General features: G+C 34.2%; 1 protein-coding gene across 2 annotated transcripts; it reads right to left on the reverse strand.

The window, feature by feature from the left end:
• Positions 1-4391: 4391 nt before the first annotated feature.
• On the reverse strand, positions 4392-7995 carry LOC131875438 (LRR receptor-like serine/threonine-protein kinase EFR). 2 transcript variants are annotated; one of them, XM_059219736.1, is made up of 3 exons: positions 7608-7995; positions 5116-5235; positions 4392-5008 (listed from the first exon to the last, which is right to left on the reverse strand). In XM_059219736.1, the coding sequence occupies exons 1-3, from the start codon at positions 7930-7932 to the stop codon at positions 4554-4556; spliced, it is 900 nt and encodes a 299-aa protein (XP_059075719.1). In that variant the 5' UTR covers positions 7933-7995; the 3' UTR covers positions 4392-4553. The 2 variants fall into 2 exon arrangements, with proteins under 2 accessions (XP_059075719.1, XP_059075720.1); XM_059219737.1 differs by lacking the exon at positions 5116-5235 and having other exon boundaries at positions 7608-7994.
• Between the last annotated feature and the right edge of the window lie 6983 nt (positions 7996-14978).

Genomic DNA, 14978 nt, shown 5'->3' on the forward strand with positions numbered 1-14978 from the left:
GTCTTGTGCCCCTTTTTCACTAAAAGAGGAGTAAAAATATATTGAAATCCAAAGAGAACAATACAATAAAAGGGACAACAAAAAATGCAAAGAGCACTAATGAGCTTTATCCTAAGCAACAAGTTGATCCAATTCATAAGATAATTCAAGGGAAAGATGCCTTTGATCCATAATATTCCAATCCTGCATATACTCAAATGCCCACTTAGCCAAACAGTCGGCCACACCATTCCACTCCCGAGGGATATGGGGAAAAATGACAGAGTCAAGGGTTCAACATAACTTAGCGATCTGCTTAATAACCAGAGCCAAATGCCAGTCAACATCCGACAACTCTTTTCTATTCAATAAGTTGACAACCACTTGCGAGTCTGTCTTGCAAATGATCCTACGCCACTCCTACTTGCAACATTGCTCCACTGCAACCTGGATGGCCAAGGCCTCCATAAGATTATTGGTATGAGAACCTGAGAATAAAAAACTGAACTTCTTGAGAGTTGTTGCGTCCCACCCCCCCTATGCCTACTGGACCAGGATTTCCTTGAGAAGATCCATCAGTGTTAATCTTAAGAATTCTAGGTGAAGGAGGGGTCCAGTGCCCCTCATGATTAACACGCTGCGAGCGATATCCAGTTCTCCTCCTAGGGTGGCACGAGACCAACAAAGGAACACCATCCTGCAAAGGAAAAGAAAGGCAAGTGCAAATACCAACATCTCTAGGGTCCAGACCTCCAGAAAAATCATATTTTTCCATAACTATTTCATGAAGAGAATGAACAATTTTCCCCTAGAGGTGTACAATCCCAAGCCTGACACTCTTAAAGATCCTCATATTTCTTTCAAGCCAAACATGCCATAAAATAAAGGAAGGGCCAGTAGTCCAAGCAACTTGGAGAAAAGAGGATCTAGATGGGGAAGGTCCCAAGCGATTCCAGAACTCAGACAAAGAGGAAACATGCCAGCAAGGGCAGCCCCATGCAAACCACCAAGAGTACCAGATCTGTCTAACAAAGGAGCAATGAAAGAAGAGGTGAGAAACGTACTCTCATCATTACTGCATAAAACACAGATGGAAGGGCCATGGAGTCCTCTCTTCAAGAGATTATCCCAAGTAAGACACCTATTGTGAGCCACCAACTAGAGGAAGAAATTACTCTTAGGCCATGAGGAGGGATTCCAAACTTTCTTCCACCAAGGAACCTCCATATCACCAAACAGTTGTCTAGTAAGCATAAGGTACCCTGAGGAAACAATATATTTACCAAAAGAAGCACCTCCCATCATACCTCCTTCCATGAGTGTTCCATGTATTTTCTAACCATCTCCTATACCTACTTACCACAATGTCTCACTTTTATATTCCAATGGTTTTATAAATTTTGCTTCAATAGCCTTTTATAATGGTTTTTTCTTAGCATTGACCCATTAGTAATCTTGCCTCTATTTTAGTAGCCAATCTAATTTATTTCCTTAGAGAGGAGGAGGTGGAAATGGTTTTAGTATAGACATAGGTCAATGATATTTACATTCAAATTGTCAACTAAAACTTCATCAAGGAATCCAATATAGAAAGGGCCAATAGATGTAGGAAATATGTCTCCATTGGTTCATTGGAATCATCAATAACAACAAATTTCATTCTTCTTATTTCTAGGGAGGGATATGTGAGTGGATAAATAGGAGATTTGAAAGTAATGTTGAACAACAAAAAAATGTTCTTAGAGGATAGCTTCAAGACCAATTGAAAATAATTTCAATGGCATCTACTTCCTATTAAGAAACATTACCATTCATTGTAACCAAAAAGGAAATAAAGATCTTGTCCAACTTCAAAGGTTAGATATTGTTTGGATATGCATTGTTCATATTCCTACAATTTGTACTTTCTTTGTGTGAAGGTTTACTATCTAATTCTTTTTGCATCTTATCTTTTAAGACTTGATATCTAAATGAAATTTCATTAATACTATTATAGTGTCCCTCATTCTCTTGCCCACTTTAAATATAATGCTTTGGGGGCGGCTCCTACACAAATAATTTGAAGTGTTTCTGTTGATGTTATGTTGTAGGTAGGATATATATCCTAACAAGATACCTTACTACAACATCTTTCACCTTCATGTCACTTTTTAACATAAAAAATTAATAGTATGATTAATTCACCTTAAGTGGAGCTTCAACCATTGATAGATTATTTGTGTGCATTACTGGGAGAAATGAATTAATAAAACAAGAGCTAATTTTTCTCATGAAACCCCCTAAGAAACTCTAATGCTTCACCTCCATCAGAAACATCACAAAAAATAGATTTTCACGAGAAACTACTCATAAAATTTAGATCAACAAAGATTTACTTAAAATTACATAGTGAAATCTCAATAAAAGATCATATAAATTTTCTTTTTCCTAAATATGAATAACTTTAACTTTATTTTAGTCAATCTGAATTTATCCCTTAGTAATTTTAGTTTAGATTTACTTTTTGAAGATCTACCAAATTAAAAAATTAGATTTAGTATATGGACAATAGAAATAGTATTTTGAGAAGGGTTGATTTTACATTTCAAATAGAAGTTCCTATTATTGCACAAATCTTTTGGTAGAAATATTGTACATGTACTTCAAATAGTATACAATTCCTCCAAACTCTAAGCTATCTAGATTTAATCTAGACAGATCATGTTTGAAATTTGTACAATTACATTTGAAATTTCACATCCTTTAGCTCTCTTTCATACTGATGATGGATCATAAAATGTGATCCAAAACATTGATGGTAAAATACTTGCTAACACAATCAAATTCAAAAGCTCTATAATAATAACTAGAATTAAATCAACAATTAATATTTGATATCTTTACTAAAATAATAACAATTCTTAATATATAAAAAACTATGCAAATACTCAAGCAATTAGTATTTTATTTTAATAGAATGCAGAGAATGTAGTATTCAAGCAATACGTCTTTCGATAGAATTCCATGATTAGGATGGAATGCATTTTTTAACAGAATTCCATTTTCAACATGGAATACGTGTTAGCCCTTCAAATGTAAACGGAAAGGAAGAATTTCCATATGTAATACACACAAAAAGAGTTTTGTAGATAGATTACTTCCAATTTATGTTTAGATTTCATAATCTTAAATCTAAAGTTAGATTGAACACAGTAGAAATTTGCACAATTTTTAAGTTAACCAAAAGATATTTGAGGTAACAGAGGATAGAAGCAATTGAGAAGCAGCTATAGGTAGCAGGACAATAATGAAATAAGTATAAATTTAGTGTGCATTTTATAAGAGTGCACTGAAAATGACTGTCATGAAACACGAGGTAGGATGGTGTTACCCTTGTTTGTGTTTTTATGCATTCTTGCTATACAGGGCTAGTGGAGGATGGATGACAATACTTTTATAGATGAATGAGGAAATTTCACATTGTTGTTGTTATGAAGCATTATTGGTGCATGGTTCATCTCCTTGGCTGTGTAGGGTATCTGGTTCAAGCACAGGAATTATCAGCATTATGTGCTTTTGTCTAATATCTATACAGTGGCTGGTAGATGGATGGACGTTTTAAATCACATACACTAAGCTTTGATTTCTAGGCTTAAAAGTGTTAAGCATTCAGAATCGACTAATATTCTCTAAGCTTAATAGGTTTCTTAATATGTATGATTTAAGACTGACCACAGATAAAATGATGTGAATAAAGTTAGAACAATGATAAAAGTTACAAAAGTGAAAATATATATTGGGTTTCAATTGGACTGAGTTAAATAGTAATTACATGTTTTGGATATAGGAGATGGATGACATCCACAAACACAAAAATGCTGAAATAGGTAAATATGCCTGACATAAAAATTGCACTGCATGATTTGGAAGAAGAGCATAAGGCCAGCAAATTTATATTAAAAAATGCTTCACAAGGAATTGTTGTGAAGGATTCACATCAATTCCATCATTTTAACAACCATTTAAGATATCAGCTTGTATACAGTTGTACTTGTGTATAATTTCAGCCTTCCACTCCCCTTTGCAATCAGCAATGTTATATTTGTAGATTAAATTCATTTCTATAAAACTGATTGTGCTACAATTAGTTGCATGACATGTATATTTGAAATCTTCACTGACAACTCGTAAGTAAAGTGAAGGACGAATTTCTTTTATTATTCAAGAATATTATTTAATTTCTAATTAATTAATATTCTACAGCAAGCTATCAGTGGCTTCTTTGTGCTAAATATGCAGAGTCTAGAGATTTGAGATTAAAACTATTTCTACATTGATCACTACTATTTCTATTTAACAAGAAAATTTACCTTTTTACCTTTGTTTGTAAAAAATTGACATATTCAGCTAATATATAACATATCAAATTAATATTTTTGTCAAAAATATATAGCATTAATTTTATCCCTAAACTTACATAATGCACAATAGACTAGACTCATATAGTAAATTATTAAAAAAGGTTTTCTATAAGAAATAATTTATGACAAAACCAGACAGGAATACTTAACACTTGCTATTAGTTGAGTAAAGAGCTAAGATGTAGATGTAGACCAATTTTCAGGGCTCCTTGAATTACAATTTCTTGGTTCATTTGTACTCTCAAGCAAAGGTAAGATATTTATTGGCAAATGAAAATCTCTTGGAGTACCGAGAAATGCACTTGTTATTTTTTCTAGTCTTTCAACTATCTCCATCATATTTGGACGTTGTTGCGGTAGCTCCCTTGTGCAAACCAATCCTACTTGCATAAATTGACTAAGGTATGTTAACACCATTGCTTTATTTGACTCATTAACATCTCTAAGCAGTTGGTTGTCCACCACTTCTTCAATTTTATTTGGAAAATCTATACTTGCCCATTTTGGTAGATTAATACCTTCTACAAACATGGTATCTGTTGGTCTCCTCCTTGTCAACAATTCTAAAAGCAGAATTCCATAGCTGTAGACATCTCCTTTTGTTGAAATACTCCCACCAAGTCCATACTCTACAATATAATATTACTAATTGTGATTCTCAATCCATATGAAATAATCATATAAAATAAAATAAAAGCAATGACAATCTATATTGCAATAATACAAAATTTTATACCTGGTGCAAAGTAGCCAATAGATCCCTTTAGTGAAGTTGTAGAAGTCAATGAATTCATTGAATTCTCAAATAAGAGTTTTGTAATGCCAAAGTCTGCTATATGTGGAGTCATATCATTCCCTAATAACACATTTTTGGGTTTTAGGTCACAATGAATGACTTGAACAAAGCAATAATGATGTAGATATTCCATTCCTTGTGCTATCTCCTTTGCTATTCTTAATCGGTCAGCCAAATTTAATCTGCATTCATCTCTTCCATGAGGATATAGCCATCTCTCTAAACTTCCATTTGACATGAATGGAAGAACCAATGCTCTAAAATCAAGGTTAGAACATGTTGAAATAATTTTGATCACATTGCGGTGTCTAACTCTCTTTAGCACATTGCATTCTCTTTCAAAAATTTGGAGAGCATTTTCATCCTGCAAATTGAGAACTTTAACAGCAATATTTGTCCCATTTTTTAGAATCCCTCTATAAACAGATCCAAAACTACCAACTCCTAATAGATTGGTTTGGCTAAATCCACTAGTTGCATCTACAAGTTCTTCATATGAAATCCTTTCAGGCCCAAAGTTGAGGTTTGGGATATTTTGATTTGTATTCCTCCTATAAAAAAATAGAAACACTGCAGAAGACATGATGAAGATTGCAATGCTAATCACAACTAGTATTATCACCTTTTTAGATAACAAGAATTGTTTGTGTTTGAAATCAAAGCATGGTTGTAATTTAATCCAGTCACCACAGAGGCCAACATTTCCAGAAACTGCTGACTTATCAATTCTTGCAAAAACTCCTCTCTTTGGAACTTCTCCTATTAAGTTGTTTGAAGAGAGATTGATATATTGAAGCATATTCATTTCTTGGAAAGCCATTGGGATCGTACCTGACAAATTGTTGCTTGAGAGATCAATAGCCTGAATATTTTTTAGACTTGTGAGTGATGTTGGTATTAGGCCATCAAATGAATTCCATGAAAGATTCAAATACTGCAAGTTTGTGCAACTTGATAGCAGGTCTGGAATTTTCCCTGAGAAGTTGTTGAGAGACACATCTATAGCTTGGACCATTAACATTTTACTCGTTACTGAAATAGAACCTTGTAATAAATTGCTGGAAATATTGAAATAAAATTGGAGATTTTCAAGAGCTGCCCATTCAAGAGGTATATTTCCTTCTAGTTTGTTGTGAGCCAAATCAACCTTTTCCAAAGTGATGCATCTCCCTAAACTAGCAGGTAGTTTCCCTGACAATTGATTATGATGAAGAACAAGATCTCTTAGTTGTGGAAGATCACCAAGACTTTTTGGAATTTCACCTGAAATCATGTTTTCACTTAATGACAATAATCCAAGTCTTTTTGCATGACTAAAACTCTCTGGAATTCTTCCATTTAAATTGTTTTTATCCAAAAACAACATTTGAAGATTTGGAAGCTGACTTAGTGCTGCTGGAATGGAACCATTGAAATGATTAGCAGATAAATCTAATGTTACCAAGTTTGTGAGGTTTCTAACGCCACTTGGTATATTTCCCTCAATTTTATTTGATGCCAATCCCCAATAAAAGAGTCGACTCGATAAATGACTAATAGAAGAGGGCAAAGTGCCAGTAAGATAATTCTGAGACAACTCTAGATATTTTAAAGAGGAACAATTAGACAAGGCTGTTAGAAAAGACAAGCCACGACTTCCGCTCACGAGATGATTACCCCATAAAAAAAGTTGTTCAAGTTGGAACAATTTGCCTATCTTTGAAGGAATGCGACCACTTAATTGGTTGGCACATAATTGTAAAGCTTGGATAAGAGTACAGTTGGAAATGGAATCAGGAATCACTCCTGTCAAGTTGTTGTGGTCGAGTTGAAGCACTCTAAGTTGATTAAGCATACCTAATTTCTTAGGAATTACTCCTGTCAGGGTGTTGTTCCCAAGGGAAAGCACTGTGAGTTGATTAAGCATACCTAGTTCATTAGGAATATGTCCAGTTAATTGGTTAGAAGATAATACCAGATTTTGGAAAGAGCAGTGGGAATTACTCCTGTCAAGTTGTTGGTTGGAATATAAAGCACCCTGAGTTGAGTAAGCATACCAAGTTCAACAGGTATTTCACCATGGAGTTTATTTTCCCCCAACACCAAGTCAACTAAAGATGACAGGTTTCCTAGAGAAGGCGGGATTATGCCTGTCAGTTTGTTTAGTGCTAAATAAAGGATCTGTAAATTTGAGAGAAGGCCAAGCTGGGAAGGTATAGTTCCACACAAAAGGTTATAGGATAGAATGAGACGTTGCAAAGAATAACAGTTAGCCAGAGTGGAGGGAATGGAGCCTTCCAATTTATTTCTGGACAATCTAAGTACTCTAAGGCGAAAAAGATTCCCCAATTGAGAAGGAATTTGGCCATGAAAGCTATTATTCGCAAGAGAAAGTACTCTAAGAAAAGAGAGATTGCCAAGGAAAGGAGAGATGGGGCCTGCTAAAGACATACCTGTGAGATTCAAGGAAACCACACGCTGATGACGAGAAGAGCAGGCCACAGCAGTCCAGTTGCAGAGGTAATGATGGGGAGACCAATCGGACAAAGAATTGTTGGGGTCGAGAGAAAGTGAATGTTTAAAAGAGAGAAGAGCTTGTTGATCTGAGTAATAAGAAGGAGAATGCAGCAAAGAAATATAACAAGGCAGTGCAGAGAGAAACAAAAGTAGGAGGGGACATACTAAACTTAAAGCCATCTTCATCTTCATTTTCACGTGTATTGAACTCTGTGTTGTTCGCAGGCTCTCCAGAAACTTATTAAATAGCCGCGAAGCCATGTGCAATGGCGAAAAGTATTTTTGTTTGTGTCGGCCAGTGGCATAACAAAGTCTACGCTGGTCATCTTTACCTTGACTCAGGCAATTTAATTTTGGGTGAAATCTGTAAATGAATCTTTCTTTTATAAAAGTGGGTAGAAAAGAAACGATAAATATTAAAATATTGTTGTATGGTGTGGGACATTATTTTGTAGTCGTAGCATTCTAAGACGAAATATAAGTGTTTAGGTAGATTGTGTCATAGCATTTAGAATGAAAGATAAACTTTGCGTGGCGATGGTGAAAAGTGGTGAAAATTGGAGCAACTAGGCAGTTTAGTGGAAAGATTAAAATATTTAGCAGATCAATTTTGATTACAGGCTAAGTTTTGGAATGTTAGCTGGTTTCGTATTATGTGTGTGTCTGTGAGAATTTGTTTTGAATTTTTACATTTTTTTTGGTTCAATTTAAAAAATTATTTATTTTCATTAGTTATTTTTATAAATAATAAATAATTAAATTGAATTATTGATAATTAAAATTATTGAAATAAATAAAATAATAAGAGTTAATGATATAAAGTGAAGGGAAGTGACGTTGTATATAATTTGAAAGATTTTAAATTTGAAAATATTAGTCAAATTATTGTATATAATTTGAAAGATTTTAAATTTGAAAATATTAGTCAAATTATTAATATATTTTTGTTAGAAAAAATTATATAGTAAACTTCAAATTGTATAGGAATAATAAGGAATATCTAAGGTTAATCTACATCATTCTAAGAAAATGCATATTTATAATATATTAATCTAGATTAACAAATAATTATTCGCTAGAGGATAAAGGTAGTTTGTTTAGGAAATAACTTATCAATAGTTTGAATATATTTGGAACTAAATTTAGTAACAATTTCTAAGTCTTTGTTGTGAAAAACTTGTAATTGTGTGATTGCATTCTCATAGTTTATTTTTTCAATTGCATTTTGATTACATTTGAAGGTTGATTGAGTGGATGTTAATTAACTTGGAAATGGAAAACAATTCTTTTGTTTGAAATAAAATTAAATGAAATCACTCATTATCTATCCTTGAACATGCTAGATTATGTGTTAAAAGGTTAACCTTTAGAGGGAAAAAATTAAGTTAGATCATTTGTAAAATGTTATTGTGAAAGGGAAAATAGAATATAGGAAGGAAAAAGTGAAATAAAATTTGAGAATAAATAAATAAATCAGCAAATGTATTTAGTTTGAGTCAATGTCACTAATATAAAATATTAATTAAAGCTAGAGGTAAAATAGTTCAACCATGCCAATCCATTTTCTTATACACAAATAATAGCTTCAAGCAATTTGAAAATAAATAAATAAAACATATAAATGATATTATAAAAATAATAATAATAATATCATTTATATTTTAATATTAATGGACACAAATGTATTTAGTTATTCAACCATGTGAATCCATTTTCTTATAAAGAAATAAGAGTATTATTGTACATGCATATTAATTTTAGTAATTTATTTCTTTTCAATTATAGTTATTATTATAATAATTGTGTAAAATCTATTCAATAATTAAAATAAATTTTAAATTTGATTATTGAATAAAATTATTATTAGTGATTTTTTATTTTTCTTTTTTAGGTTTAAGTGAATTTAAATAATCATACTTAAATTGATGATTTTGAGATAATAGCTTCAAGCAATTTGAAAATAAATAAATGAAGCATAAAAATGATATTATAAACAAAAATTAATAATATCATTTATATTTTAAAATTAATGAGCATAAATGTATTTAGTTTTTTAGTTTGAATAAATATCACTAATATAAAATATTATTAAAACTAGAGGTAAAATATTTCAACCATGTGAATCCATTTTCTTATAAAAAAATAAGTATTATTGTACATTCATATTAATTTTAGTAATTTATTTATTTTCAATTATAGTTACTATTATAATAATTATGTAAAATTTGTTCAATAGTAAATTTGATTATTGAAAAAAATTATATTATTATTAGTGATTTTTTATTTTTTATTTTTTTAGGTTTAACTGAATTTAAATAATCATACTTAAATTGATGATATTGAAATAATAGCTTCAAGCAATTTGAAAATAAATAAATGAAACATATAAATGATATTATAAAAAAATTAATAATATCATTTATATTTTAATATTAATGAACGCTTTCAACCACGTAAATCAATTTTCTTATAAAGAAATAAGAGTATTATTGTACATGCATATTAATTTATTTCTAAAATAAATTAAAATAAGTTTTAAATTTGATTTTTTTTTTTTATTAATAATCGAGAGACCCAAAATATGGAGAGTTTATACAAAAAGAGCATGGGAGGTAGAGCCTCAACCATCAGTAAAGTCAGAGAGACAAACCGACTGAACATATACAGTCATCCACCTACCAAAAAAGAGTATTTAACATTATACTAATTGTTATAGCAGCATACTAAACATCTACTGGAGAATCTCATCCTAATTTTCCAACCACGTGGTCCAGCCTTATGGACCTTCCATCCACACCACCTTCTTCCGATCCAGGATCTGGGTAAACATCTCGAGCTTGTCAAAGTAAGGACCTCTGTTATCCTTGAGTTCCTTGATCAACTTCTTTAGTGCATCATCGAAGGTAGTTTGATTTTCCGCAATCCTAGCCCATTCAAAACCATCTTTCATCTCATAGATGAACAAGGTTGCACGACCATCCCTAAGGAAATGCAACAAATTTTCCCTCTCGACATTCATCAAGAAGCATACCTGCACATCAATTTTATAACATGTGAGTTTTCTAAAAAACTCAGTAAGAGACCTATCAGTGCCTTGGAACTTTTCCTCATTTCAAAATTTCCAAATAAACCAATGTATGAAAGAAGATAGAATTTGCCAGAATAGGTTAGCATCCTTCTTAAGGCCACGAATGAAACCAGTAATAATATCAAGAGTACATACATGTTCAGTAAGGGAGATTCCAAACATCAACCAGACCTCTCTTGCAAAAATGCAGTCGAAAAAATGTGTCGTGCAGTCTCAGGTTTCCTATAGACATAACATAGGTCAAAAGCAGCAGAGTTATTCCTAATAGGCAGTCTATCCAGCATAATTTGCCACCTGAAGCATTTGATCTTAGGGTGGATGGGAGACTTCCATAGTTTCTCAAATGTTTTTTGCCAAGCAGAGGTATTAGAGTCAACATACCAAAGGGAATTAACATGATCGACCACCGAGGTGTCATGATTGAGCAATCTGTAAATAGACTTGGCTTTGATCTTGAAAAGGAGGGAACCATCCTTCCATAGGAATGAGAGGTATCTGTGAGCGTCTACATCAGTGTTCCTAGGAAGATTTAGACAAGCACAGACATTTTTAATCATATTGTAGGTTCTCTTATGCGAGGCAAGGAGGCCATACTCATTACTAAGATCCTCCCAGCTGATGAGATTATCATGTTCCAAGATGTCCATAAGATACTTAATGCCCTTATTATACCAACTCCTAGCAGAGCATCCTTGGGTTAAGGCAAGGGGTTTAGAGTTATGGTAGAGATTCCACCATATTGATTTCTCCCCATGCAGAGTGTTATTATAGTCAATGCTAGAGTTGACAATAAGTTTACACATGTGCTCCCAGGCTTTCTAGATAGACTTAAACACCCAAGTGCCTTGGACCAACAAAGAGAAACCACCTGCTACTAGATCAATAAAGGGGAGGGCTTTCCAAGATTTGGCAAACTTGGGGACACCATTTTGTATGTTATTTCTGACAAGAATCTTCCAGGGTTCTTGTCCTTCCAAAGCATGAAATATCCATTTGGCAGCAAGGGAAATTCCTTGTGTTCTGAGATCCTTAAGACCCAGCCCACCAAGTTTCTTGTCTATGTGGCACCAGATCCATTTGACCGCGTGGGCCTTTCTTTTACCCTTGCCATCAGACAAAATGAAGCATCTAATACATTTTTGGATTTCAAAGATTTGGTAGTTATTGAACATCCAGATAGAGGAGTAGTATATACTATAGGAAGAAAGGATTTTTTGGCAGACTTGGATCCTACCAGCCAGGGAGAGAACCCTATTGTTCCACTTATTAAGCTTTTTATCAATCTTTTCTTTGACCCAAATCCACATGTCTTTGAGAGAGGGAGAGACAGAGAATAGGATACCAAGGCATTTGACTATTTTATTGGGTCCTCCCCATGAGTATCCAAACTGCTGAAGCCAGTCTGAGGGTTTCTCTTTCCACCCAAGGAGAATAGATTTGGAGTTGGAGATACGAGCACTAGAGGCTCTACCAAATTTTGTAAGTTTTTGATTGAGGGAGTCAATGTTATGCCTAGAAAGTTCCAGGAAGAGCGAGGTATCATCAGCAAACTGAATGTTGAGCAATTCAGAGTCATCTAGCATCTTAATGCCATGAACTCTAGGAGGTAGGGTGTCATCTCTTAGGAGGTAGAATAAGGCATCTGAGGCAATAACAAACAAAGCAAGGGCAAGAGGGTAGCCCTGCTTAATGGATCCAAAAAGAGGAATAGGCTGAGAGAAATTCCCATTAACTTCAATCAGGGTGGAGGCATCTTTGAGGAGGATTTGAACATATTTACAAAACTTGCTAGGGAAACCAAAGGCTTTGAGAATCATGAGGATGAAGTCCCATTCCACCCTAGCATAGGCTTTCTCAAAGTCAACAAGGAACATGGGAGTATCTTAATTAGAATTCTTGGCCCATTCCATAAATTCCCAGTTAGTGACAAGGTTCTCCAAGATATACCTACCTTTAATGAATCCTGTTTGGTTAGAATAGATGAACTTGGGAAGAATTTTCTCAAGGCGAGAAGATAGGGTTTGGCCAGGATTTTATATGAGACGTTAAGGAGGGTAATTGGCCTCCTATTTTTTATGAGGGCTTTGTCCCCATTTTTTGGGATAAGTTTAACAATGCTCCTATTGATGGACTCCCCAAGGGTTCCAGTATCAAGTGCTTTAGTGTATATGTCATAGAGGTCTTTGGTGACACACTCAATATTAGTTTTGTAGAAGTCAATAGGGAGTCCATCAGGGCCTGGGGCCTTATTATCCTTGAGAGCCTTAATGGCATCAACAATTTCTTCCATAGAGATTTTGGTCTTGAGAAGGAGAGCTTCATTCTTAGAGATCCTTTTTGGGATAATGTTACTACATCTATTTGTAGCATCTTTCGAAGCTTCATTATCCTCAGAAGTAAAGAGAGTCTTATAAAAAATTTCAAAATCATCTTTGATATCATTGATATTTAGGAGTTCCTTATCCTCTACTATGATTCTGTCAATTTTTTCTCTGTTTTGTTTTTGTTTGAGAAGGTTGAAGAAAACTTTGGAGCCTTTGTCTCCAAATTTGAGCCAATGATTACGGGCTCTAATGAAGGCACCCCTGACTTTGATCTGTTGATGTTTTCTAAGGATCTCGTCATCATCCATATTATTAGGGGCCCCTCAAGGGTGAAGTATTTCATAACAAAAAAAACTAACTATTGGGTAGGGTTTAGGGAGAGTCTAGCATCCATACCCATTTTGGACTGCGACTAACTTTTCACCCTTTTTGAAAAACTTCTTCATGTATGCTTTGTAGCCGCCATTACTTTGCCTCTCAACTCTTTCACCTTCATTTTTAAGCCTCATAACCTCTGCAATAAACTCCAAAGACACCACAAAGGAGATGATGCTTCCCACAATTTCTTTTATTGTTAGGGTTAAGGTTCAATTAAGTTTATTTTTAGGGTTGGGGTTTAGTTTTTTAGTGTTAGGCTTAAATTTGGCATATTTGTAAATTAGTGTTGGGGTGTTAATGTTAATTTTTGTTTAGTGTTAGAGTTAAGGTTCAATTAGGTTTACTATCATCGTTCAATCTTCTTTTCAATATAATTTTTTTTAATAAAGGGGTAAAAACTTTATTGATAATCACAATCAAGAATTACAAAAGAGAACCAGAGCCTCAAAGCCCCAAAAAGGAACCACGAGCCCAACCAAAGATCAACCAGATTCATAACTATCCATATCCTCAATAAAGATCTTATGCAAGTCCTGACAGTAATTCGGGGAGAGATGCTCCCAACCTTCAACTTTCCAATCATCACCATGTTCCGAGGCCCACTTAGCCAAACACTTAGCTGCTCTATTCCATTCACAAGGAATGTGGATGAAAGACACCTTCTCCATCATAGTACTAATTTGTAGAATCTAGTGAACAATCCTTGCTAGCTACCAATTAATCTCACTCACCTTCTGCTCAATCAACAGGTTAACAATAATTTGTGAATCCAATTCACAGATAAATTTCTGCCACCCCAACTCCAAGGCACACTCTAGGGCATAGAAAATTGATAATCCCTCCATAAAATTATTATACATCCGCCCTTTATGCACTGACAAAAATAAAACCACCTCCCCCATACTATCTCTATCAACACCACCAATCCCAGCAAGGTCTGGATTACTCCTAGAGGAGCCATTGATGTTAATATTGATGGACTCATCCCGAGGGAGCATCCACCTTCCCACCCTTTGAACCTTCTTCATAGCACGTCTACCTCTCCTGACACAAGTTGAGACGAGAGACATCTCCTACAAACCCAACCTACTCACAATATCAAACTCTCCTCTATCCAAAGGAAAATTTACCTCACATTTATCTTCCACCATCTCCCATATCATACGAATGATTCTATTCCACACATGTTGAACTAACAATTTCACCTCCGTAATGATCCTCCTATTCCTCTCTAGCTAGATCTGCCAAAGTATGAAAATGGGCCCAATGTGCCAGACAGTCTGGAGAAAAGAGGACAAAATAGGAGGCCTGCCCAAACTACTCCAAAACTCCACCAAAGAATCCAAGTGAACACAAGGATGCTTCCACACCCCCCACCAATAATGCCATATTAGTAGCAAGAAAGGGCATCTAAATAATAGGTGTGAGGAATCCTCCTCCTCATTACCACACAATACACAGATGGAATGCCCAAGGGATCCCAGCTTGCGAATATTGTCCCATGTTAGACATCTATT

This window comes from Cryptomeria japonica, chromosome 4 (assembly GCF_030272615.1).
Source record: "Cryptomeria japonica chromosome 4, Sugi_1.0, whole genome shotgun sequence".
NCBI lineage: Eukaryota > Viridiplantae > Streptophyta > Pinopsida > Cupressales > Cupressaceae > Cryptomeria > Cryptomeria japonica.